This window comes from Euphorbia lathyris, chromosome 9, assembly GCF_963576675.1.
Source record: "Euphorbia lathyris chromosome 9, ddEupLath1.1, whole genome shotgun sequence".
In the NCBI taxonomy this organism is placed as follows: domain Eukaryota; kingdom Viridiplantae; phylum Streptophyta; class Magnoliopsida; order Malpighiales; family Euphorbiaceae; genus Euphorbia; species Euphorbia lathyris.
The window spans coordinates 66,472,794-66,500,727 of NC_088918.1; the positions used below are offsets into that span (position 1 = coordinate 66,472,794).

General features: G+C 35.2%; 4 protein-coding genes across 6 annotated transcripts; 1 reads left to right on the forward strand and 3 right to left on the reverse strand.

Annotated features, from left to right (window-relative positions):
- Positions 1-5,113: 5,113 nt before the first annotated feature.
- Positions 5,114-9,282, forward strand: LOC136206489 (short-chain dehydrogenase TIC 32 A, chloroplastic-like). Of its 2 annotated transcripts, XM_065997555.1 has the most exons (9): positions 5,114-5,858; positions 5,991-6,057; positions 6,860-6,888; positions 6,975-7,183; positions 7,504-7,622; positions 7,905-8,000; positions 8,092-8,167; positions 8,467-8,620; positions 8,746-9,282. In XM_065997555.1, the coding sequence occupies exons 1-9, from the start codon at positions 5,640-5,642 to the stop codon at positions 8,899-8,901; spliced, it is 1,125 nt and encodes a 374-aa protein (XP_065853627.1). In that variant the 5' UTR covers positions 5,114-5,639; the 3' UTR covers positions 8,902-9,282. The 2 variants fall into 2 exon arrangements, 1 of the variants encoding a protein (XP_065853627.1); XR_010676297.1 differs by lacking the exon at positions 8,746-9,282 and having other exon boundaries at positions 8,092-8,342; positions 8,467-8,601.
- Positions 9,283-11,455: 2,173 nt separating this feature from the next.
- Positions 11,456-14,103, reverse strand: LOC136207066 (uncharacterized). Its single transcript, XM_065998331.1, has 2 exons — positions 13,335-14,103; positions 11,456-12,289 (listed from the first exon to the last, which is right to left on the reverse strand). The coding sequence occupies exons 1-2, from the start codon at positions 13,962-13,964 to the stop codon at positions 11,930-11,932; spliced, it is 990 nt and encodes a 329-aa protein (XP_065854403.1). The 5' UTR covers positions 13,965-14,103; the 3' UTR covers positions 11,456-11,929.
- A 2,550-nt stretch (positions 14,104-16,653) lies between these two features.
- LOC136205675 (probable protein S-acyltransferase 19) lies at positions 16,654-27,219 on the reverse strand. Of its 2 annotated transcripts, none has more exons than XM_065996376.1 (9): positions 26,876-27,219; positions 22,590-22,703; positions 21,554-21,976; positions 19,692-19,760; positions 19,525-19,596; positions 19,279-19,407; positions 19,111-19,191; positions 18,720-18,920; positions 16,654-18,140 (listed from the first exon to the last, which is right to left on the reverse strand). In XM_065996376.1, exons 1-9 carry the CDS (start codon positions 26,918-26,920, stop codon positions 17,040-17,042), a joined length of 2,235 nt encoding a protein of 744 aa, XP_065852448.1. In that variant the 5' UTR covers positions 26,921-27,219; the 3' UTR covers positions 16,654-17,039. The 2 variants fall into 2 exon arrangements, with proteins under 2 accessions (XP_065852448.1, XP_065852447.1); XM_065996375.1 differs by lacking the exon at positions 26,876-27,219 and adding an exon at positions 26,192-26,324.
- Positions 24,809-26,111, reverse strand: LOC136205676 (pentatricopeptide repeat-containing protein At4g20090-like). The gene has a single exon (XM_065996377.1). The coding sequence runs from the start codon at positions 26,004-26,006 to the stop codon at positions 24,915-24,917; it is 1,092 nt and encodes a 363-aa protein (XP_065852449.1). The 5' UTR covers positions 26,007-26,111; the 3' UTR covers positions 24,809-24,914.
- Positions 27,220-27,934: the final 715 nt, after the last annotated feature.

A 27,934-nucleotide genomic window follows, 5' to 3' on the forward strand; every position in this document is an offset into this window, starting at 1 on the left:
TTTTAATCGAAACTTCATGCTTTTCAGGACTTGTCTTCGACTGCTCTATTGTTTGAGCAGTATACAAATTTAGCTGTAAACTACCACGAGTAGCAAGATAAAATGGCGAATCAGACTTAATAACCGAAGAGGCCCTAAAAGAACTGGATAATGTCAGGAACCAACTGTCAGCGGCTCAAGATGAAGTTACTAAGTCACGTGATGTTATGACTGAAGCAAAACATCAAGAGAAAATTTCTCTTCAAGCAGCCCAATGTGTTAAAGACTTGGAGAACATTATCCAAGATAAAAATGATACCATCTGAAAGCATCTTCATACCTTAAAGCTCTTTAAGCCTAACATGATGCATTGACCACCGATATCGAAAAGGACTTAAGGGCTAGAAATAAATTTGAGACTGACCTTGGTGCCTTAAAGGTTAAATGTCCAACATAGAAGCTAGATTAGAAGCCACAAAGGCTAAAGTTCTTGTAGAGAAGAAGAAGAGAACTGACGAAGCAAAGAGAGATGTGAACAGCTTAAGCTTCAAATGTTGTCAGGTAGCTTCCTTAGTAGCAAAAAAATCTTCTAATGAAGCTACTTTTACGAGGATGATAAATGATTTGAAGGAGCAATCGGTCGCTGCTATTGCCCATGTTACCGAAGAAGCAAAACAGATAGGACTCAATAGATCACTGAAGTTTAGGGTTTTGTTCCTTCAGACTTTAAGGCAAAAGTACTCTGATGCTGACTTTGATTTCTGGGTGAGACTTTTTCCTCTCGAGGAAGATGATTATCTTGAAATCCCTAATGATGAGGAATTTCCCGATCCTGATTAGATGTATTCTTTTATTTGTAACTTTATCTTTTTATTTCCGTAAAATGAATGTTTAAGCATTTTTCAATTTATGAAAAATTCTACTTGTTTTATTCGGTTATGTGGATGTTTAGATAAATTGTGATGCCTTTTTAGAATGTTTCGACTGAATGATTGTGACTAGAATCCTTTTAGCATGCATAAGATTAGTCTTTAATATAACCAGAAAGGATTCTAAGTAAGATAGCAAAAATAAAAGAGTTGCACTTGATTGCTTTCAAATGGTCTAAAAAGCAGGATTTACAAAAGTTTGTTGAAACACCTTTCCACATGATTTTGATTTGACAAAATTATTTAAGTTAATCCATGATTAAGGGACAATTAAATTTAAGTGCTTTGATTTAATTATACTAATATGTTTGTTCAATGATTGAGTATAAATATAAATACAAATAGAAATAAAAAGTAAGACAGGACGAAGTCAGCATGAGACCACAACACAAGCTGAGTAGAGTGGAACTCAGCGTGAGAAAAGATAAGTCATCTTCTGAACAGAAGCTTAAAGATCAAGAAGCTGAGTGGAACGAAACTCAGTATGAAAGGTAGAAATGTCTTCTTAAAGAACTATGTCTTGCAGAATGAAGCTGACCATGGAAGCTAAGTAAAAGAGAACTCAGTATTTGTATTAGCAAACAATCACAAACAACGGCTATCAAAGACAAGTTGAGTGATCTTCAGGACAGCATGAATGATCCGTTTGCTAAAAGACAAGCTCCGACAACTGTCTGCACTAATAATAGAAACCTTAGAATTATGCAAAAGCTAATTTCAAGATGCATGAGTCAACTGTTCTTTTGCTAAAAGACGAACTGGCATAAGAAGATGAAACCTGCAAGAAGAAGACAAACCTGACGCATGCGGAATTCAGACGATAGGATTGGCCTGCAAGACTGAAGCTGACCAGAACTTGTCTAAAAAAGGAGCCGTTTGGATCAACGGACAAATCCAAAGTTCAAAACCATTTCTGCTTCAGACCTCAACTATATAAGGACATGATCATTCTTGGATCATAGGCCGATTACAACAAGTACAAAAAGAGTATACATACAAAGCACACAAAAGCCAAAAGAGATCTTACACCAAATTTTTATTCTTGTGTAAAAGCTAGATTGATTTTCTATAATCATCTAAAGTGTTCTTCATTCGAAAAGAACAATTTGTATCAATTGTAAAATTGAGAGTGTTGTGCTGAGTGCTTAGTGGTAGAGAAATCTAGGTGTTTGGTTATAGCACTTAGTAGGAGTTGAGTAGACGAATAGAGGAAGGTACTCTTGCATATTCAACTGCCTTGTAAACGGTTTGTGCTCTACCTTTAAAGAGCTCGGTATTGGATTTAAAAAGCCCGGAGGGACTCTGGGGACTGGACGTAGGCGGAGAGACCGAACCAGGATAAGTCGTACTGAGTAATCTCTAACTCTCTCTCAATATATATATATATATATATATATATATCTGTATGTGTTGCTTGTCATATTTACTCAGCATATAAACTGTTTAAACTGACACTGAGTAAATAAGAGTGCTGAGTTGGAAGCTGACCACAATAGTGTCAATTCCCAACTCATACGTAAAATAGTTCTAGTCAACATCTGATTAAAGCTGTCTTACACCATAATCGGCCGTGTTGATCAAAGCTGAGTTAACTAACTCAAGAAAATATATTAAGTCAGCTTAATTAAATTCGAAAAATTTATATTAGTTCCTACCCCCCCTGGAACTAATCACACGGGACCAACAAAGTTGAACTACCGAAAGGTAGGCTTATGAATGAAAAAAATTACATACTACCGAATGTAGGTTTATTGGTAAAATTTTCGCAATGAGACGACATTCCACGTTTTATGAATTGATCTACCATTTAACTCCCAAAGTCGATATGTATGTGCGCGCACACATTCATCAACTTGAAATGGGTCTTTCCAATTCCTACCGAGTTTTCCTTTATCCACACTGGACTGAGAAGCTTCAACATTTCTGATGACCAAATTTCTTTGGAATAATTGATGGGTCTAACTCGTTTATCATGAGTAGCTTTAATTTTCTATATGTTTTATAATTTTAATTTTTTTTAGTTCTACAACTAAAACCACGTGGTTTTAGTTGTATATTAGGTTTTTTTAATTTTTATGAAAATGACTTATTTACCCTTTATTTAATGGGTAAATTACACTCATGCCACTAAACTTTACCCATTTTAATATTATGGTCACCGAACTTCAATTTTTAACGGTATGGTCACTCAACTTTACACTTTTTAATACTGGCGGCCACTCAACTTTAACTAACTCCTCAAAATGATTGTTAACAACCTCAAACTGTAAATATTCAAGAATTAAAGTTGTTCAGAATGACATTTACCATGAAACCACATTTTGTATTTTCCAAAATCAACTTTTTTGGATTTTTCTTTCTTTAAAAATTCAGCGCTCTCCTAACCAAACAACACCTAAATAACCTCAAAATGAAAATTTTCAAGAATTAAAGTTCCTTAGAATATCATTAACTCTTTAATTTTTTTTATTATGAAGCCATCAACGGTTGTTTTGAGGCGTTGAGTGGCTACCAGTATTAAAAAAGTGTAAAGTTCAGTGGTCATACCATTAAAAATTATTGTTCAGTAATCACAATGTTAAAATAAGTAAAGTTCAGTAGTCATGGGTGTAATTTACCCTTCATTTAAAACCTCGGTTGTGTGCAGCAATTATACTATTTAGCCTCCACTCCTCCACATTCGTGATTTACTGCTGAAAGAAGAGAGGTTGCTGCTGCAGCCGTTCGCTGCCGGAAGTTGGGGGAAAGAGATAGAGAGGTAAGTTCTTAAATTTAAGGTTTTGATTTTAGGCTTGTGATTTTTGGGATTTTGATTTTGGGATTTTAATTTTAGGATTTTTGATTAAATTGAATTGATAATGTGATAATTAGGGTTTTTAATTGAATTGATGATATTTAGGGGGTTTGATTTTAAGATTTATTGAATTGAATGTGATATTTTTAGGGTTCAATTGGATTTAGGATTGAATTGAAATGTAATATATTGAATTGAATTGAATTGAATATGATATTGAATTGAATGTGATATTTTGAGGGCTCAATTGAATTTAGGATTAAATTGAATGTGATATTTTAAAGGTTGAATTGAATTTAAGATTGAATTGAATTAAATGTGTTATTTTGACGATTCGATTGAATTTAGAATTAAATTGAATAAAAGTGGTCAGCGAAATAAAAGCATATGTAAATTTATTAAAAAGAACTTCTTGTAGATAGAAATGTTGGATTTCAAGTATTTGATTAGAAAAATTGTGTAAAATATTCCAATTTTATTGTTCACAGCCTTCTACTTTAAAATTATAGATAAATAGATAGATTTGATATTTTAGGTTGAATTGAATTTATGATTGAATTGAACTAAAACTTGTAAACTTGTTTACTTTTTAAAAAACTTTTTAAAACTTGTGAATTTATTAAAAACTTATTAAAACTTGTAAAATATGTTTAAGTACCATTTATTTATTTTTTTCTTACATGGTCATTCTGAGATTTGAAAATGATCCAAACATTTGTAGTTAAAAAAAAAGGTTTAGGGTATTATTGAGCTCTGACCTATTAAAAAAAAAATTATTTGGCCCCTTATCTATTATTTAGTTATATTTGATCTTTAAATTATTCCAATTGGTGAAATTTCACCTAATTTAGATAGAGACATGATAAAAACGTTATCCTCTCTTATATGCAGTGATATTTTGACACATGAATTCGACATGTCACATATATTGAAGTTTATTTCAAAAAAAAACTCTCTTATGTGAAAATAGTTAATTATATTAAAAAACAAAAATAAAAACAAATCCCTAAATTAAAATTTATAAGTGTCAAAATATTGTCATGGTCAATAGAATAGCAATTATCTTAAATCTTCATTCAGATTGGGTGAAATTATACTAAATGGGATAGGTGCCAAATGTGACCAAATAATGGTAAAGGCTATGCTTATTTTGTTTTTTTACAAAGTAAGTCTTACTTTGTGTGTTTTCACCATTGGATTAATTTTATATTTCATCTTTCAATGGTAAAAACACACCAAGTAATGGTACTTTGTCAAAAATAAAGTAACCATAGAAGACACCCCATATAATAGATCATAAGTCAAATAATAAAATTTTAGATAGATGGAAGGCAAAATAATGATTAAAGCAAAAAAAAAAAAACTATAATGGATAAAGAAAAAAAAAAAGTAAGTTAATGATACCACCACTTTGAATAATTGTGAAAAAGAAAAGCAAAAAATTGACAGAGAGAGGCCATGAAAATCCCCAAAATTGATGATGGAAAGACGGCTGGGATGTCAAAACAGATTCACCGGTAGTGTCTTTGAGTATTACATTCGTACCTATAAATAGTTGCATTCGATGATCCGTCGACGCAACCGTTCATAATCGCCACTTCTTTTCTGATTGACAATTTCACTTGGCGACTGAAATTCGGCTACCAATTTGCCTTTTTATCTAGGATACTAAACCCCAATTTGGATGCATCTCTAGTCCATGGCACAGCTACTCAGTATTAGATCCGCATAGAGTGAACTGCAAACTCCTATCAACTTCGGTGGCAGAAGATAAGAATTCGAGTTCGATATCGTAGATTTGGTTATTTCAAGTCTGAAGTGATTTTCTTTTATTTTGTGCTATGGTCATAATTGATTCTGTTTTGGACAAATAATAGTCTTGTTGATGGTTTTGAAACAAGCCTTTTAGGAAGGAGATTATTTGTAGCTAGGAGACAATGGATATGATTAAGGTCCCGAGGGAACTTAGAGAAGCTCTGCATTTCATTTGCTCTGTGGAATTTTGGAGAATGGGTGTGTTTTGGACTATCTCTCTCCTTGTCTCGTATTTCCAATTGTTCCTTAAAAGGATATTCAGTCATAATTATGTCTTTCCCCATTGCCTTCCTCAAACTCCAAGAAGTGGGTCTACCAGACCTCTTTGCATTATTACCGGTGTAAGCGTTCTTGGATTCACCTGTAAATATTGACTTTGGCTTTCTCTGTATGTTTATGTTTTATAAAATGTTTGTTTTTATGAACTTAAGAATGCATTTTTAAATTTTGTACTCCCCTTATTGTTGCTGCAGGCTACATCTGGGCTAGGTGAAGCTGCAGCGCTTGCTCTTTCCAGGAAAGGTTTCTTCGTTGTTCTTGGTACAGCACTCACCTTCTTCTCCTCTTTGTTTTAGAATATTGGTTTGAAGCATTTTTTAGCCACTGATCTACCAAAATTGTTTGTGTTTTCCCCGACCTATTATTTTGTCAATTGATCCGTGATGTACAACAATCTATCACATTTTGTCTAATTTAGACAGAAATTAGCAAGGTCCTTAAATGTTTGGGTTTGATGATTGCTAATCGCAACACAACTGTTATATATATAATATTTCACACCCGAAAACTACTTGCTTCTCCGTTTCTACAACCTCGGAGAACATTAGTTATTTTTCACCCAATTAGCAACTATCTCACGCAAGATTGAACGAGTCTCCTTATTATATACACATTTAGTTTCGTCTAAATTGTACCAAATGTGATTAATTGCTATACGCCGGCACAAACGCAAACATATTTTATAGGTCAATGGCCAAATAATACGTTAAATCTACAAATAATACATTAAACAGCCACTAACATACAAAGGGACAATTGAAAGTTGCACTTAAAGGTGGCACTTTTAAGTTAAGGTATACAACATTTGTACTGTTCAGTAACAAATATTTTGTTTGCATATTTGTTTTATTATCGGTGCTCTGCAAACACTGTAGAAATGCTTTATCTTTAGCGTCCAAAGTTCTAATAAATTAATTTGATGGTTGATATTATAATTTCAACATCCAGATATGGTAGTTTATCAACCTTGGCATAAATAGTTTTAACTTCATGTTTGACTTAGAAATGATTCTTTTGATGAGTTCTATGAGTTATTATAACTGGACTGATGTTCTGTCTGCAGCTGGACGGTCATCCAAATCACTATGCGAGGTAATATAATATGCCTTCTACTTTTAGTATATGCATGATTCACGTTGAATTTTTTTTCTAATGCTCCCTTGTAATGTTTGTGACAGACAGTGGAGAGGATTCAAAAACAGAATAGGGATGCCCAGCTGAAAGCATTTGAGCTTAATCTATCATCTTTCAAATCTATCCTGAAGTTCAAAAGCTCCCTAGAGAAGTGGCTCTTGGATTCAGATATGCATTCTTCCATCCAGCTCCTAATAAACAATGCTGGGATACTGGCCACATCACATCGTCTCACAACAGAAGGCTACGATCAGTTAATTTCTCCATCTTTTACATAAACATTAAGCCTCATTTTGCCTTCACTTGAAAATGGTGTGCTGTAGAGGTTCTTCAAACTAGAATTATTAAATCCCTTCATGCTTGACCTTAAATTCCTCATGGAGCTCAAACACTGTTAGATCAAAACATTTTTCTTTTGTTGTTGCATTTTCAAGCCCCATTATTTTGCTTTCTTGTTATTTTTCAAACTTCATTTCAGTTTCAGAATTATTTTTTAGTCATCTGGAAGCATATTACTTTGATGGACCTTTTTATTGGTCAAACCGAGCATATTACTAACTGTCTTCTGCCTAGGATGATGAGCACAAATTACATTGGTCCCTTCTCTCTCACCAAACTTCTATTGCCGCTACTTAGACACAGCCCTGTTGGTTCACGGATAGTGAACGTTACATCCTTTACGCATCGAAGTGGTAAAAACTTGCACATTTGATTTTGAGATTCTTTTCTTTTTGGATATCTTGTATGCAAAATCTTAAGGTGATCAAGTTCACATTGGTTATCATTTGTCATGCACTTTACAGGAATAGATATGATTCGATGTGATGTGTACAATCTTTTTTTCATTCGATCCTCATTTGTTTCGATGCTTGTGTTCTTAAATCTTGTCTGAATTTGTTTGCAAGGAATAGTTTTAATTATAACGTACAAAAATTGAAAGAAAATTTGATTGATCTATTCCTTTTTTCATGTAGCATTTAGTGTACAGGTTGACAAGGAAACTGTTGGGGGGAAGCGCTTCTGGACATCTAAACGATATCCATATGCTCATCTGTATGAATACTCTAAATGTAAGCCATAACTGTGACATAATTTGCTATCAAATTATTATAAATTCTTTTATCCTATCATCTCTAACAATCACATTTTTGGATTTGGCAGTGTGCTTGCTGCTCTTCACATATCAGCTTCATCAGCAAATTCAGTTGATGGATGAATCTTGTCAGGTCTCTGTCAAGTATGTGCCTTATGACCTTCATGTGTTCACTTCTTCAAATTTACTGTTGTCACCTCTATTTGAATTTGATCACTTGATGGTATCTTCTTCTGGAATTTATGCCCTGGTCTTCCAAGCGTAATGAAAAACCAGTTCGTGAATTCCTATTTTCTTATCTATTCCGATGTACTTGTAGGTAAAATGTACCTTTTCTATTTCTTTTAGATCCACAAGTTAATTGTAGGTAGCTCTTGTAACCTATGGTATTTCAGTTCAGCCCCAAATGATCAATTTTGCTCTGTATTCTGTTACATTTCTAGTGCTGCAGATCCTGGAATTGTGGAAACCAATATCATGCGAGAAGTCCCTTCCTGTCTTTCCCGTATGGCATATATAGTGTTTAAACTTCTCGGCCTTTTGCAGTCATCTGATTATGGGATTGGCTCTATTCTTGATGCGGCCCTTGCCCCTCCAGTAAGATGATGTTTCGTTTTCTTCATTTCTTCTTCCTTTCTCTCCAGTGTTAAAAGAGGATACATATGGTTTATCTAGCAGCAATGTTTCTTACTCTTAGCTAATCGGTGATTCGTTTCTCTTAGGAAACGTCTGGAGTATACTTTTTTGGTGGGAAGGGCAGGACTCTGAGCTCTTCTGCACTTTCACACAACATGAACCTTGCAGAAAAACTTTGGACAACTTCAGTCGATCTCTTTGAAGAGTTTGCTTCCAAGGAAAAAGATGCTCAAATTTCATGAAAGATTGTCATAGTTTAATTGCGAACTTAGGTGGTAGCTAAATGTTTGCAGAAGATAACTTTTGGTGAGATGAAGTAGTGTTTCCTCCATTAGTCATTGTTCATCGACTGATATGCATGAAAATAGGAAGTCAGAGGTACAGGCGCAGCCACAGCATATTCAGAAAGTTGTTGACTAATAGATGGAGACTTTTTCTTACCAGATCAAAGAGCTAAGTTATAGTTTGCTTGTAAGAGCTTAAAAGATCATTATTTTGATAGTAGATGGTAATTTTCGCCTGTTTACCAGTTATTTGTAAGGGAAAAATGAACTTGGTTTCATTTATAAATAGGACCTCCATTATACATGAACTCGACTAAAAGAGGTCCAAGTTCTACTGTTTCTGTTAGTTGTTTATATACATCTTGGAATGAAAGAAGTAGAAAAAAAAAGACGGGTAGAATCCGAATCCAATTGCTATTTGCACTTCATTACAGACACTTTTCCTTTTGGTTAGCAACTAGGAACTTGTTGCTAAATAAAGTTGTCATTTTTTAGCTTTATTTTTCGTTGTTATTAATTCTGCAAACTTCTCAGTTATTCAAAGATGAGTGAATACAGGTACAAACGTCAGCGGCAGTTGAATGGAAACAACTCCCTAAAGTAGCTGAATGGTTAAGATCTTCTGCAACCATTGATGAATGCAATTCTAGTGTTAGAAATAACTCTACAGCAACCTCTCTGACGTAATGTTACAGGAGTAAGCTTGTCAAATTGCCTTCCTTCGAAGATTAACTTTCCTATGTGAAAAGAAGTACCAGACGTTCGCTAACGAGTACTACATCCTCAAAATTGTAACCTTCCCATGGTATATAAGCTACTAATACGTTTTTCCCCAAGGCGAGTTCACCACCACTGGTAGCGGCACCATCTGTTAAAACTTGTCCCTTTTTAATGCATTTACCCTGCTGAACCTGGGTTTTTTGGTGCATACAAGTATTTTTTGTTAGAACGTTCATACATAACTAATGGAATGCGTAGAGTATCTTCATTGCCCGATAAAATGATCTTGTCAATATCAGTATAATTTATCTTTCCCTCGTGTTCGGTTATAGTAGGAACCCCTGTATCTAGAGCCACTTGGAATTAGTTTCAGTGCAAGTATCTCTTCCCTCTTTGGGCTAACCCTTTAAGTTGAATTTAGTTAGTGTGTTGCGAGTAGGGTATAAGAAGAAACCACTTGAACCTCACAACATGAGTTCAAAAATTCAAGGTTTTAGGGTCTTCTAAGCTGGTCCCATTTAGAGATTTCTTCTTAAGCCACATCAATAATCAGACAAAAAAGTTGTAGAGAAATTTAAAATTTAGTCTTAACTCTTCCTTGCACCAGAACCAGAACCCGAAGGATGGTTCTCTTCCAAGACCCGGTAACAAAACTGGAAGTTGATCTGATGCAGAATCTCTTCTGAATCTAGATTCCCGAGGTAGGTTCAGTGCCAACCTCTGTTGGCCCTATGGAGTATACATCAGCTTCTGAGGTTGCTGTGTTGGAGTCTTAGCTGCCAAAGATGAAGACTCCTGTCGTGGAATTATTGGCTTCCTGCCATAATTGCTCATTTCTGCACTAGGTTTTGGCAATCCTATTTGCGTAGTTAATCTGATTCCTGATAAAGTATCTGATAACAGTTGTTTCCAGCAGGAATAGGTTCCTGGAAACTAAAGGATGGTCAGGAGCAAAGCTTAAGACCGAGATTGCTGCTAAAGCTACTAGCACCCTGAGTTCCATTTTCATACTCATCCTTGCTACCTTGACATGGGAAACGCCTGTGTAGATAATCTTGGCTCGTCCTTGATCTCTTTGTTCATGCCCATATCAATACTCCCTGGCCTTGGCTGCTGCTTTTGCAGCCTCAGTAGAATCTAACTTGGCAAGTTTCCAAGCACTGATTCGGACGGCCCCCTTGGACAGCCAACTCCGCTGCATCTGATAAAACCCTGGTCCTTTGTATGCATGCCAAGTGAACTTCCACAACTATAACCCGTAGTAGCAGATCCTGTTGGAGAGTAGAGCACATTTCCCAGTTCCTCATCCACAGATGCTCAAGCTGGAGCCTCACTCATTGCCATATTCACAATTGTTAAAATGAAAAGATTATCCTCCTGAAATCTACTTTGTATGGCCAATTTTTCATTTTTCACTGAATACAGTAGCCAAAACCTTTCTGATCAATATCATTTGGAAAAAGAAAAAGTTCACCCAGAGGCATGCACGCAAGAATTGACACGCTGTACACACCGCCTTCAGAACAGGTTGAAAAGAAAGCTCGCAGAAACATGCAAACGTCGGCAATGTTTGCTGAATTTACGTACCTGCATATTTAAAGATTTGCATCTCCAATACAGATTGCCAGTGTTATTTCCCAATGCAGTACTGAGCAATCAATCTTGGAGCTAAATTAAGCAATCAATTTCTGCATATTCAAGCAATACGAACAAGCTTATTTGTTCAAACTTGGAGATTTCCATCAAAAATATTATTTGCAATAATGCCAATATAATTTGTATATAACAAATACAAAGTCAAACTAATTTTCTATTGGAATAAATTATTCTACAAATGAACAGCTCCCACAAAGTAGCTACTGTATCAAACAAAAATTAAGAATGAAGAGAACATTCAATAAACAGTTGACTTGACATGGTAAATTTGATGCATCAAAGCATTAAAAAAATGTCTACAAGGTAAAAAAAAATTGCACATTCTAACAAACCTAAGAAGAATTACTGGCTATCAAGCTGATAAACATCCTTTCTTCTACATAAGCTCTCTACTTGCAGCAGAATTCAGAGAATGCTTTCCCTTTTGTTTCGGTTTTCCATCAGCATTTGCACCAGCGGCATAGTCAACATCAGCAGTGTCACTGTCTCGTGATACCTAAGTTTCCATTTTTTAGAACATAAGGACTTGAGCTTTGATGCGAAAGAAGCCAAATTACTATTGCATCGGCACAAGTTCCTCTTGCAGTTAATATCTGTTCAATCTACTACGTCAATCCTTGGTGCAGTGCGCATCCGTACCATGCTGAGTGCAATGATTATAACCCACACTTTGAAGAAAATTACGAATTTCTTTTGCACTGCTGTTGCTTGCTTGTAATAGCCGTTCATCTTCCTCGTATATCACGTATGGAGCTTCACCCTTCTTTCTTGACAGTAACTTCGATGCTCCTCTCAACACATGATATTCCCAGCCCTGAACATCAATTTTGAGCAGAACCACTGATTCCGTGTCTGGAATAAGTTCATCAAGAGGAATAGTCCTTACTTCAACTGCTATTTCTTTATTGGACTTGAATGCCAGCTTTGCACCAGTTGCTGAAACAGCACTATTGTCAAGCCTCCCAACAAGCTAATGCACAAAAACATGAATTTTGTTGGTTACTACAGGACTAAAAATAAATTTGCAATATACAAACATATAAAGTCTCTGAAAAGGAGATCAAATATCAAAATACAAGGATCAGAAATTCAGAACTCACATGATCTTCAACTAACAAAACCGAAGTTCTAATCTGAATGGAAGATCAACATTCCAAATCTTTTGATATTGAAGTATCGAGTACCAGTAGAAAAACAGAGTTTATTTTTTATTCAAGAATTTCACTTCACAACCATATAATTTTGGTAGAATTCAAGTGGTGATCAACCACTTTGGAGGATGGAGAAGTTAACAGCACTCCTTATCCCCAACATATCTTTGCCCCAAAATCCGAACCCCCAATCCTTCGACAAGTAAAGGTTGCTCGGGCCACCTTGCTACCACTATACTGGTAGTCTCTCAACCATATGAAGGATGAAGCCTTATTGGACTTTCTACTACTATCAACAATATCTAACACATTCACTACTCTGAGTTATCTATCAAAGAACCACCGAACCCAAAAGCTCAAGCTGATACGAAACGTCTCTGAAGTGTGCCTAAACTTAAAAGCTGATAAGAAATGTTAAATGTTACAAGGATAGTTTATTGTTGTTACTATTTCTTAACATTATACAAAGTTAGCAGCTGATCCAATCTTATAATTCTTTTAGCATTCAGAACCAGTGACTTAAACTGGGAAAGAATATACATCAAACAATCATCAATGGAGACTAGGCAAAACCCCATAAAAAAAACATGAGCATTATTTTAAACATCTTCCATTGCTGACGAAAAGTAACTATGACAGGGAATAAAAACTGGTTCAGCATTTGATATTTAGTGATACAGACAGGCAGGGGAAAGATCCCTAACACCCATTTTCCAGATTATCTTATACATCAAAAGCAATGAACAATAAAATGCAGCAAACAAGTGCAAACTAGCAGAACTCACTATAAAAAAATGTTAGAAATAGCATATTTCAAATAATTTGATTAAAAACCAAATTCAATAAGTTGAATTAAACAATTACCTTATAAAAAGTGATATTCCCAATATGATCAGAAACAGCGGCTTCAAAAACTGTAACCAAGTCTGCAACTCTATTAAACCAAATCCCATCACAAATCCTCTGCAAGTTCTCAAAAACTGGTTCAAAAGCCAACACTTTAAACCCCATTACAGCCGCAGCAAAACTTGCCATTCCTACATTAGCACCCACATCGACCACCAAACCGTTTCTGTCCTTCCTACCTTCTAATAATCCCTGAATTGTCGCCGAGATATCCGGCTTCCTAAAGGGCTTTCCTTTAATCAGCCTCACAATGTTCTTGTGGGGTTTATCGGGCAGGGACCCAAAATCAGCGAGGGAGAACAGAAATGGATACTTGATGTTTTCAACTATGTTGGCAATTACAGGATGGGCTTGCGGAGATTTTAAGCAATTGAAGGGAGGGATTGGATAATTCGAGGTGTCTGTGGGGATCAAAGATCTTGAGATAGAGAGTGAGAGGTTGGGTATTGACGTTGACCGGCGGGAGGAGGAGGAGGAGAAGAAGAAAAAGAAGAAGATTAGAATAAGAGATAGAATGAAAAGAAAGAATATGGATTTGGGAGAGAGTAGTTTGGGGTGTTTATTTTCTCTTTTCCAGGCATTTGCCATGGAAATTTTAGAGTTTTCCAGGAAATATAGCAGTCTGAAATGTAAAGTTTGGAGCTTTCCGACGAAAATCGTGGGGTTTTCCCGGAAAATTTAGATGGGATCTGAAGAAGAAGCACTCTATTTACGTTAGTTAGCACACTGCAGCTTCCACTAATTTCAAAAAGTTTCCAAAAATTGTAACCGAAAAAAGAAAAAAAAAAAAAAAAAGTTTCCAAGATTTACTTTAAAAAAATATAATATTTTATTTTTTCTATTATATATTTTGCTTTTATTACTATAATCCTATAAATTATTAAATGATAGAATATTTAAATATTTAATTACATTTTTATTAAAAAAATGATAAATGATGTATAAAAAAGGGTTTAATATAGCCCTCTCAACTTGCATAAAATGTTCATTAAACCCCTAAACTTGCATAAAATATAATCAATTGATCATTCAATTGCAAAAAAAAAATAAGTTAAATGCGAAAAATATATTGCACGTGTCTTAGAATGTTCTTACAGAATAGATTAAAAATGAAGTTCTTACTTACTCGACTATAAAAACTTATATTTTCTAATGTTAGAATCATATACTCCAAACTTGGTCATTTTACTTTTTTTAAGATGCGTGCAGTACATCTTTCGCATTTAACTTACTTTTTTTTTGCAATCGAGTAATCAATTGATTGCATTTTACGCAAGATCAAAGAGCTAACTAAACATTTTATGCAAGTTGAGAGGCTATCGAAATACTTTGAAAATTCAAGGAGTCAATCAAGATTTTTGAACAAATTCAGATGGCAAATGGTGTATTAAGTCATTCTTGTCTCTACAATACAAAACACTCTTCCAAATACCTTTCATCTTACCGACCATTTTCTATCAAAGATGCTTTAAGTGAAACAGAAACAAAAATGTTGACAAGACATGCAGTAATAGCAAGTATGAGTGTTCAAATTTAGATGAATTATTATAACTCATTTATGGTTTTGGAGAATTTATTAGAAGCACTCGATTCTCCATGTCAAATGGAAAACCTTCCACATGTGTAACATGACTCACACATATTATAATAGGTTATATATGAATTTCATGGTTTAGATGAGTTATAAAAAAAAATTGGATTTATACGGGATGATGAGTTATGATAGGTTATGTATGGAATTTCATGGTTTAGATGAGATATAATAACCTATCCAATTAACTCACTTAACTTATTATATTGGTCAAGTAAAGAGCTTTTTTAGAGTAAAGTTAGAAGTTTGAGCAATTTCAGAAGTTTTGACTAATCAAACCTTTAACAGTGGTGTTTGGTAAAGAGAGGTTTGAAAGAGTTTATTGGATCCAAAGAACTAATTTTGAAAAAGCTCATTTTAGGAACTTTTCCGATTAACTTATTGCTCCGTCTTTTTTTAATGACATTTTTACCTCTAATTAATATTCTTTAACCCCCAAATAAAATATAACCATAAAATATCAATGTCTTTGTTAGTAAACAGCTAAGTTTTATCAAACAATTTTATAGAATCAACTAATCAAATCAGCTAACCAAAAAGGTAATCAGATTGAATTGATTAATTAATCATAGAGCATAAATAATATTTTACAGCATTAATAAAGGATTAAAAAGGAAATATATTTCTGAACTCAGATTGAATTGAGATAAAAAAAAAAAAAACATTGAAACTAAATATATAAAATAAAAATAGGGTACATTACACGTAAATCTATTGTGCCGATTTCGTCCAATTAATTGAACGTGTATTTTTTCTCTTATTTCTTTTCAGCTCGAGCTAAAACGACGTTAATTTGTTAATTTGTTAATTTGATATGGGTAGAGGCAAAAGAAATTCTTTAACCTAACTCATATGGGTGGGTCTATTTTTTCTACTCCAAGAAATTGAAGGATGATTCCGCCATTTTCTATACCTAAAAATTATTCCACATTGAAAACGTTGAGAACAAAATTTTATTATTTTTTTTTAGATGAATGTAGATATTATCCTTTCATTTTATTTGTTGTTAATGGCATCATATAAAAAATTAACTCAAAATAAAAAAGAACCAAAGAAACACTTGACATTTTAAAGACTTCAAATTGATATTCGCTCTTTACAAAGACCTAATAGAAGATCTTTCCTTTTGGTTAAGATCAAGCAACCTGTAACTAAACAAACTTGTCTCATTGGTTCTACATTTCAAAAGACTCTTAGTTTGGTTTTTAAATTAAAATTTGAAAGAGAATTAAAAAATTAACTCCCTCAAATCACTAAAAGTCTCTCTATCCTCTATTACTGAGCTCCTAATGCCCCTTTATTCTATTTTTTATTAATAATTTATTATTAAGTAGTCTCTCTCCTCTCACTATTAACAATACTTAATAAGTTTAATGATAAAAATAATAAATAAATAGTGAATATGGAAAGTATTGTTAGATATGATTTGTTTTAGTCACTACTGAAGTTACTATTATTTTTAGCACCAATGTTCACATGCACCTTAGTGACCAAGTGAATTTGATCATTCACTATTAGATATAGACTTATTAAATCTAAGCTCTGGGATATTTTGAATCTCCACCTTAGGATTTTATTAAGCCTAGATCTAACAATGAATGGTCAAATTCTACATGGTCATTAAGGTGTATGTGATCAGAACCGTTATTTTTAGGGAGTGGACTGACCTCTTAGAGATGCTCCTAATTCTGCAAACAACTTCTTAGTTATTCAGAGATGAGTAAATAAGAGTACAAGGCAAGTGGCAATGGAATGGAAACAAAACCCTAAAGTAGCTGAATGGTTAAGATCTTCTACAATCATTGATGAATGCAATTCTAGTGCTAAAACCAACTCTACAGGAGTAATCTTGTCGAATTGCCTTCCGATTACATTCTTCAGCCGGAGAAGCAGGTTTCAAAGATCACTTTCATCCAAGAAGAAACCACTTGAACCTCACAACTACAGCTTCACAAGAGTTCAAAAATTTCAAGGGTTCAGGGTCTTCTAAGCTGGTCTCATTTACAGGTTTCTTCTTAAGCCACTTCAATTTTCAACTCGCCGATTGATAATCGGATAGAGAAATTTGAAATTTAGTCTTGACTCTTCCTTGCACCAGAACCAGAAGGATGGTTCTCCTCTAAGGCCCCAGGAACAAAAACTGGAAGTTGATTTGATGCAGAATCTCTTCTGAATCTAGATTCCCGAGGTAGGTTCAGTCCCAACCGCTGTTGGGCCTCTCTCGAACCTGAACTCCCGCCTCTCAAGCCATCCCTGGCTGGAGCACTTAAAAGGGGACCGCCGAAGAAAATGGAGTCCCCTGTATACATCAGCTTCTCAGGTTGCTGTGTTGGAATCTTAGCTGCCGAAGATGAAGACTCTTGTGGTGGAATTATTGGCTTCCTGCCATAACTGCTCATTTCCGCGCTAGGTTTTGGCAATCCTATTTGCATAGTTGATCTGTTTCTAGCTTCAGAAGCTGATACAGGAACTGATACATACCTGCCAGCATCTTGGTCCCAGACAACTGACGTTCGTTTCACATCTCTCAGAATAGAAGTAGCTGGAGCTGCAAGAAGCAATGGATCAGAAGTGCCTCCCCTATGCACGACTTTGTCATCGATTCCTGATACAGGTTCCGATAACAGGTTGTTTCCGGCAGGAATAAGTGCCCTGGAAACCACGGGATGATCAGGAGCAAAGCTGGAGATGGAGGTTGCTGCAGTAAAATGACTTAAACCATGTGTTTGCGGTAGAGGGCTAAGTGTGACTGACTCGTGAATATGGCTTGGGCTGCTAAAGCTACTAGCACTCTGAGTTCCAATTTCATACTCATCCCTGCTACCCTGACTCGGGGCAAAAGAGTTTCCCCGCATAGATGATCTCTGCTCATTCTTGATCTCTTTGTTGATGCCCATGTCAGTACTCACACTACTCCTGACACTCATGTTGCCACTAGAGCTATATTCTTGATCAGGTAAACGGCGGCTATCAACCGGTTTTAGAACTGAGGAAGAAGCCCTGGCCTTGGCTGCTGCTTTTGTAGCCTCAGCAGAATCTAACTTGGCAAGTTTCCAAGCACTGATTCGGACAGGCCTCTTGGACAGCTTGTTTCCTCTTTGTGCAACTCCAGCTGCATCTGGATCAACCGTAGATGGGACCATTCCAGGCTCTAGGTGCGGGATAACTTCATCCTGATGCAACAAGTGAAATATGTTTTCAGCAAGTGCAAAAGTCAAAAGCTTGTTCCTGAGTAACTTAACTTTTAATTCTATCCAGAAGAAATCCACAAAAAAAGTAAGGGCATGGACCAACAGTCAATAGTTCTGTTCTAGTATACATTCCACCTCACGAGACAGAAAACTCAAATCAGCCACCACCAGCGCCTTAGATTTAGCTAAGAACAAATTTAAAACCCAAATTGCACATTAAAATCTAAACCCTTACCAGCCATGGCATTCAACAATGATTAGTCGGAGGGTTCAGATTCAAACCCTTAGAATAGTCTTCAGACTTGGAAGTTTAAATAGTTTGAAGTATTAAATGTTTTTTTTTTTTGTGAATTAAGGTCTTATTATGAATGTTATTTATGGTTTATATATTTATCTTTTAAATTTTTCATTATAAATGTGTGTGCGTGAATATATATAATTTGGCGTGTCCCCGTTCTACCCGTATTTCATATTTTTAAAATACTGTAGGTACCTGTACGAGTATCCATGTCTGTTAGTGCTTCCTAGGCAATAACAAGAGTAAGTCTAACAAAGTAATACCTGATAATCTACAAAAACCCTGGGAGGGGTGCACCATGCTCCTTTGTATTGCAGGCCAAGCGAACTTCCACCACTAAAACCCGTAGTAGCAGATCCTGATGGAGAGTAGAGCACATTCCCCAATTCCTCATCCACAGATGCTCCAGCGGGTGCTTCACTCATTGCTCTCATTGCCACAACATACTCATATGTCGTAATACCCTAATTTAACATATTCACAAATGTTAAAATGAAAATATTAGCCTCCTCAAATTCTACTTAAATATGTATGGTCAATTTTCATTTTACACCAAACACAGTAACTGAATTAATAGATAATTTTATAGCTACCAAATTAATCCCCAATGGCAACACCAGAAGTGAAACTAATGTCCAACACTCCCCAACAAACCTTTCTGATCAATATCATGTGGAAAAAGAATAGTTCACCAAGAGGTATGCATGCGAGAATTGAGACTGCAGTACACACCGCCTGCACCAATTTAAATGTAACATTAACAAGAAAATTCTGAATAATTAGATGTTAAAGCTTGGGTCTAATGATATTACGCATATGTACCACAACTGCCGCAAAAGGTGCTCGCGAGAAACCATTTCCAAGAGTGTCAACAATTTCAGCATTCATTGTTTTCTTATTGACAAAGCACCGGACCAATACAGCAATGCCAATTCCAGCTTCAAGTACAAGCTGCACCGAGGCAGAAACAGAGAGAGAGAGGAGCAACGTCAATATTTGAAAATAATGAAGAGTAGGGCAAGTGCAAATAAAATAATAAAGTAACATATGCTGGATTGCGATACATACCCAAACAAGACTACAGGCCATAAGAGAAATAAAAGTCACATAATTCTTGTAACCGACACAATTATTGAGCCACTACAGCCAAACCAGAGACAGATGTTAGTATAAAAAAAAATTTAATCACTTCAGAACAGGTTGAAAAGAAAGCTTGCAGCAACATCAAAACATACCCGGCAATGGTGATCAAAACCATCAACACATTTATCACAACTTCGGCAATGTTTGCTGAATTTGCGTACCTGCATATTTAAAGATTTGCATCTCAAATACAGATTGCTAGTGTAATGTCCTAAGACAGTATCTCAATCCATAAGCAATACTAGAGAACACTATCAGCCACTACTTTATTTTCCCACAGAATGTATCAAGAAAGACATCATTCAGATAATGAAAATGCAAAACAGGCTTCTTTCATCAATGTAATGATACATACAATTCTATAAACAACAGGAAATTTATACCCAATGCATCCACTACTTTTTGAGCAATCTTTTGAAGATTAGATTTCAGGTTCAAACAGTGAAAATAAGTCATCCTTGGCATCATTAAAGAGATGTAAATGTAAGAATTAACAGAAATAAGGTTATAACTTTCAAGAGCATATTTAAGCACTTTCTGTTGTTCCTCAGTGTATCAATAAGACATCAAAGGAAGTATATTACACTCACCACCACTATTCCCAATTCCCCACACAATTACCTCCAGATATCCAAAATATTCTTGATTTTTAGTTACTAATTTCTATTAATTCCAAATTCATTTCTTAAATCAAACCCGTATACTCCCAAACAAACTTAAATTGTGGGTATTCAATAACTTGTGTTGTTAAATTATTACAGCCATGGTGACATTGTGATGTGAAATTGCTAGAAAAGATATCTACTGACAAACCGTGAATCCATTAATGCTTCTAGGAAAATTTTTGTCAATCACTCCTCACACAAATCATTTTCCAATATAGCATATAAATCTTGTTTTCCCATCAAAAATTCTAACAGGACCTATTTGTTTGACAATCATGATATTATTGAAGCAGCAAGCAATGATCCACAAAGATAGATTTTAGTGCAAACCATGATGCATTGACTCAACATATCATTTGTACATATGAGAATTTGAAAACACATTACATGTCAAAGTAGAGACAAATGACAAAATAAAAAGTATACTTGGCTTACTAATTAAAACATAAAAAGCTAGCATATTCATCAATTTTGAGTGAAGAGTATTATATGAAGTCTCCTCATGCTATCAATTCAGAAATAAAAAAACAATACCCTACAATCCTAAATAAAAAAAAACAATTACCATTATAAGATTGATTAAACCAAAATCTAAAGTATTTGACTTCAGTAACAAATTCATGCTAGAGCACCATTATTCTTCACGAATGAAACATTACAGTCTAAATAAAATTTATTATAAATTGGAGATAGGATCCATAATGATAATTTTCAATGCATAAATACTCAATTTCAACTAGTTTAATCTTCTTCCACGCAAACACAAATCTATAAAGAAGAGGAGAAAAATGGGATATGAATGATCACGTTATTCCATACATATATCACTTAGGTTTTTGAGTCATTAACATTAGATTTGTTTCCTATTCTTGGAAGTTGGAAGGATTAAGATTAAAGCTTTGTGTTGCCTATATTTAAGGGAAGATTTCTCAATGTTCTATCAGGGATTAATGATATATGAGTGAGAATTCTCCAAGAAGCTTATGCTGCTAAGAATTATCTTGAACCTATCAAAAGATTAGGTTAGGTTAGTCTTTTATTGGGTTCTCCACTACCAACTTCCAGTCTTAGTAATCATCACATCTAGAGGAATTAAAACTATTGGTTGGATGATTTCATCGATTAGGGTTCAAAGGTTTGTTTATCCATCAAAATCTATAAAAGAACCTTCTTAGATTGTGGGCTGATTCTGTATGGTTTCATTTTTCAACTTTTGGGTACCATATCATTTCCTAACCATTGAAAATTACAGATGCATACTATTACATCACACATGTTATGTTACATACCTCAGAATTGCACAACGTACAAAACAAAGCATCTTCACCAGTGCCTTGTTGCTCAGCTGCACCCTCCTGTTTGCGGCAATCTTCGTGAACAAATATTGCACAGAAGATTAGTCCAAAGATTCCTCCGGTGTTGCAACAAGATTTTCTAGGCAAAGGTTGTTGGGCAGTGTCCATACTCCCAATTTCTCTTGCTGAGCTTTTCTTACTAGAGTTACCAGCAACTACAGAACTTCTAGAAGCTGATGATGGGGAGTAATGCACTCCACTGCCGGTTTCATCAAATTTTCCCAGCACGTCTCTGTCTGATAACCCGTTTGTCCTATTGGGATTACTCATTATGTGTGTGCTAAATTTATACATAATCCCAGGATCTGCAGGATTAATAGCAGTGCACCGAACATAAAGAATAAAAACAAGGAGTACCTGCAAATCCATGAGAGGAAAGCTCAAAATGCATGAACAATGCATAAGATCGCATTGGCTTAGCTAAATTCAGAAAAAAAATAGTATTTTATTTTTCGCAACCAAGAAAGGAAAAGATAGAAACAGTATATAAATTGATAAAACATGAATCTGGTTTCAAATTCACAAAATTGCCAAAAAAAAATACCAACATCATAAGTTAGGTCAAAACTAAAAGATGCACAAACTTTTGGATGTTTCAGGAGATTCTGCCTCCATAATATCATATGAATAACACATTCCAAAGAACAGATGGCTTAGCACTCTGCATTGATAGATAGCACATCCTCTTGAGATTTTTTACTTGTATATTCACTAGCCAACCAATAACTAAGTTTACCAATGGTATTATTAATCTGACTGTTGCGGGGATGCAAGAAAGACAAAACAATACGATAAAGCTACAAAAAATAGAACTGAAAAGGCAACCTTTTCATTGAAGAGGAGAATTAACTACACAATAGGTAATTATTTGCAAAATCACAACCAAATATATTGCCCACACAATCAATAATCCATAACATCTAAGACCCAAAATATATTTTATAGCTACCACAATTAGAAAGTTATATACCACAGGTGAATAGGTGGCAATCAGAGCATACTCCCAGATGCGGCCTCCGAGGAAAGGGGCAAAGAAAGCATAAAATGCAATCACCAATAAGCAGAATACAGTAATTGCAACAACCTGTCAAACATGAGACAATAATTAGAAAACAAGAGCAACAATGCATAATTTATTTACAAATAGTGATATCAGTGTGACATATATGCTAATACAGAAATAACAAATAATATGAGTATTGAAAAGGTCCTATTTGCGAATGCTTTTCCTGGACAAAACTGCTGATTGAAAAGGTGATTCAGCATTTAAAATTAGTAAAGAATGTCATATACTCTTCAAATTTTCACATGTCAAATGTATTCATGCATCAAATGTGGATGCTTAAAATATTAGAATGGGGTTTCCAATTGTCAGCCGTGTGAATTTCAACAACCGTAACATCAACAAACCAAGATATAATTAACAAGAAGAAGGCTTATCATAAATCAGATGCAACCTTCTAAATAATGTTGTCTATAAGACGCATAAGGTTTCCATGGAGGAGAAGATCCACAAGCAAGAAATCTCATTACAAAGCCACATTGAAATTTTCGGCTGTTCAAGAAAATGCAATCCACCAAGCGAAAAATCGCCAAAATGCGCATAGACTGCAACCTAGGTAAGTACTACATAGCCTAAGATAATCACGGGAGCAAATCATAGGGATGAGGGTGTCTCAATGTTAAAAAGGCAGCATTCTTTGAGCTATGATTGAAGAAACATCACAAAGAGACTTCAGTTTCAAGACAATCTCATTCAATTGGAAGGAAGTCAGCAGTAAAATTGGGTTCAATCTCCAGCTGAACATCAACATAAATAAACCAAACTAGTGTAGCCATATGAAACTTGTTGATATAAGAGATATATAGGAAGAAAAACGCCGTTCTTGAGTCAACTCTACAACTGAACTAACCCCCTTAAAACTATTACATAAACAGAAACAGAATTACTTGAACCCCCCATTGACAGGGATAAGCATACTTTCTTTCTTATATAAAATTTGTAAATATATCTGAATTTTTCCAATAATTCAAATTGCTTGCATCTCAACCAGGAGAGCTTATGAACTCTCAACATAATTCCACAGAGCTATTAGACATATCGCACATTATGGACTGCAGAAATCTGACATGATTTACATTTTATGGGAGCTCACTACACATTCTAAATTTAGACAATGTCAGCTATTAATATGAAGTGGACCTTTAACTATCAGCTTGAGCTTTTAGCTAAAACGGTTCCATGACATGGTATCAGAGCCAGTGTGACCAAGTGGTCCAGGGTTCGATTCCTGGCAGCCCCATTTGTTGAGTTATTTGCAGGACATGGTAATATGGGCCTGTGTTGTCACGCTTCAAGCCCAAGTGTGCTTTTGCGTGTGGGGGTGTGTCAGCTATTTCATGTTCTCTCATTGTTTGGTTCTCAAGCTATCTTGGCTGGCTTGTTTCACTAAGCAGACTACTATCTTTACGATGATCGCTGTTGCACTTCTGACGAAGAGATACCATGTGAAGAGATGCCACGCCATAGATCAACCTATTAAAATTAGTTATTTCTTGCTGATCGTCTCATCAGATCTTTGGGTAAAGCAGCTTTTGTATGATTTAGGATCTGTACTATGTTGTCTCTTTTTTGGTCTTCTTATGATATGGCCAATCCGCTAGCCAAAATCATTTGAAGCTATGGATGATACAAGTACAGAAGAAGGACCTCGAATCATCATTACGTTCAACCCTAAGAACAAAAAGCATCTTTCATTGTCTTTTTTCGGTTTCATTCCAGCTTCAAATTCGCTTCTTCCCATTTGTAAATTAAATCTAAAGAATCAGCTGTATAAGTTGCTCCAGCACTTGTCAATGGCTGTTCGAATCTTCTTTGGTTTACATAGCTCTTGAACAACTCTTGCCCATGTAGAGGATTTTGGAGGCAAAAACTTCCGCAACATCAAGTCGACAATCCTCGAAGCACCTAGAACTCTTTGTCTCTTCAATAAGCGAACGGCAAGCTCATCTAAAAAGTCACTCCCATCTTGAGGTGGATTTACCTTTTCCCTTAATGTTCTCAAGAATATGTCACATGTTACCAAGTCAGGATCACAGTCCCGCTCTATCATGCTATTTAAAAGATCAACAGCATGGGATATCCTAAACTGCTTGCATAAAGCATCGAAAAGTATGTTATACGTGATCACATCCGGTTGAGAATCAGGCCCCAAACACAGCATCTCATTGTAAAGTTTAAAAGCCTCTTTTACTGAGCCAACATTGCAAAGGCCATGAATCATTGAACTATAAGCTACAGCATCTGTTTGCAACCTTTCCCTAACATTTGTGCCCAAACCACCAAAGCCTCCTTGACCCGCCCATCCTTGCATAGCCCGTGAATGAGTACACTGTAACAAAACTCATTATTGGCACAATCTTTGGCCATGTCTCTCCAAATTTCAATGGCCTTATTGCTATTACCTGCCTCGAAGAATCCCTTCATCAAGGAGCTATAAGTGAAAGCATTCGGTGTGCAATCTTTCTTAACCATCTCCATACAAAGTTTCAATGCCTCATCTGGCTTTCCTTCTCGACACAAGCCATCAATAAGCGTACTAAACAGAATAGTATTAAGTTTACAACCTTTTTCTACCGACTCCTTGAACAATTTCATTGCCTCTTCAGGCTTTCCCTCCTTAAATAACCCACTAACTAGCACCGAATACACGTATTCGTTTCCCCGATACCCTCTTTCTTCCATCAAAACCAAGAGTTGAGCTCCATCGAGAGCTCTTCCTTGCTTAACAAGTCCGTTAATGATTGTCCCATACGTGACTTCATTAGCCACACATTTACTAAACACCATCCGATCCAAAAGACTAAGAGCCTTATCCAACTTCCCTTTCAAACACAACCCATGAATAAGTGTGTTATATGTTACTTCATTAGGAACACAACCTTTGAGAAACATATTATCAACGAGCTTTGTCACCCGTGTTAGATCACCCTTCTTGCACAACCCATTAATCAAGACATTGAACATAACCGAACTCGGAAAACACCCCTCAACTTGCATCTCATCTAATAGAGAAACAGCCTCATCAATCCTATCCTCTTTGCAAAGCCCATCCATCAATGTACAATAAGTATATGCATCAGGAACACAGTTTTTAACCGGCATGTCCCGAAACACCTCAATGGCACCATCAACTAGTCCTATCTTACACATAGCCTTAATAACCAAATTAAAGCTAAGTGAATTAGGCAATATATTCATATGCTTCAAACTAACAACATGATTATAAAACTCCAAAGCACGATTATACAAACACTCTTTTATAATAACATTAAGAACCGAATTAAATGACTTCACTGTTACTTTACACAGAAATTCATGACCCATTCTATAAAACAATTCAATAGCCTTCTCAGGCAAATGAGCTTTCCCATATGCCTTAAAAATAACAATGAAACTCTTCTCTGTCAAAACTCTGTTTTCAAGTCTCACTCGAACTAATATCTTCTCCAATGACCTAAAATCACCCAAATTGGCATAGTTTTCAATCAAGGAATAGAAAGTTGAATCACCTGGCGTATAAGAACCCATTTTGGAGGCTGAATTGAAAATTTTATCAGGTATTGGAGACTGAAATTCATTGCCTGTTGCAAAATCATTATCGTTGTTCTGTTCATTGTCATACTGGGTAGTGGATGGACTTGCACGAACTGAAGAATAAAAGTGAGAATGGAAGTTATTTGGGATGAAACCCAAAGTGCGCAAGTAGTTGAGGCCAATGAGGAAAGAGCGGGCAAAGGGTCTCCCGTTGTGTAGAGAGCATTTTGGCATAGGGATTCAAAAGATTTTAGCTTTGCTAGCAGTCGCAGTTTGATTGAGAGACCCGGTTTTAGTATCAGTCCGGCAATATTACAAGTATGGAGCTCTTGAATACCTATTTACCAGTAGCCGGCCTGGACAACAACCAAAAAAGTACTAACACTAACCCAGAAATATAATATTTAAACGGAAGAAGAAAACAAAAGGCATTATAACAGAAAACTCGTCTACCAAGAACTAATTTTTTCACATGGTTTCTATAAATAATAAAAAATCTGGGGAAAAGTTCCCAACAAGTAGATACCTAAGCATAACAAGCAAAAAGTAATAGTTTGCCATTTCTAAGCGAAATCAATAATTTGGACATACCCGAATCAGTAATTAAGAAAAAAACACTAAAACACGGAAATGGAGTATTAAGAAAAGAGGATTAATACCTGAAAAGTGTGTGCTGGTAATTCCCATCCATGCTTCCTCACCATGACTGCCAAACTAAACCCGCCCAAAAACTCCCAAACAAAACCCTATAACATAGGGAAAGAGGGAGAGAAATATTCTCCTTTAGTCTTTCAAGTCAGTTCTACCTGACAAGTAGTGATGAAAGATGATGAAATAAAGGAAAGAACTTTAGGGTCAGAAAGAAGGAAATAAAAAAAACAAAAAGGAAGAAAACAAAAGGGAAGATTATAAGAAAAATGAAAACAGTTAGGAGGAGGAGGAGAAACCCAGAAAATGACAAAAGGGGGAGAAGCGTTGACAGACAAAGGAAAGGGATAATTGTCTTTCAAAATGTGAAGCTCAAGGGTAAAGTAGGGTATGGACTAACATGGTCTTACCCCCCTTGAATGTGCAACTAATTTTTGATGGTTTCACAAACTAAACCTTACTTAAGGTTTATTTTGTCAAAGACAAGGTAACTATAGCTTTTACATTTCTTTTAATAGTCCGCACTTTTATATCTAATATATTGTTAATCATTAACTTTGTTATATTCAATAATTTAATCATTAACTTTTTTTTTTTTTTGTTACATTCAACAATTTAATAATGGATTAAATTGTTTAAAAATTCAAATATTTAAAAGATTAAGGGCTCGTTTGTTTTACCTACTGTTTGCTATTTACTGTTTGATGTTTGTCGTTGGAAAAAACTGTTTTTCTGAAAAACAGAGATTCTCTGCTTTTGTAAAATGCTGTTTTTCAGGTGTAAAAGGCAAACAGGAGGTCACTAACCAAACACCCAGTGCTGCTTTTCAGATGTAAAAGGCAAATAGAATGTCACTAACCAAACACCTAAAATTCTCCCTTTTGAAATGAAAAGATAAACAGGAGCATGAAAATGAGCAATCAAACATCCTCTAAATTATTAAATATATTACAATTTTATTCTATATTATTATAATAGATTGATTCATTCATTTAATAATATTAGTATCATTTTTGCTAATCGTTCTACGAATAGTGTTATCTATAAATTTGTAAGGGCATCCTATTATA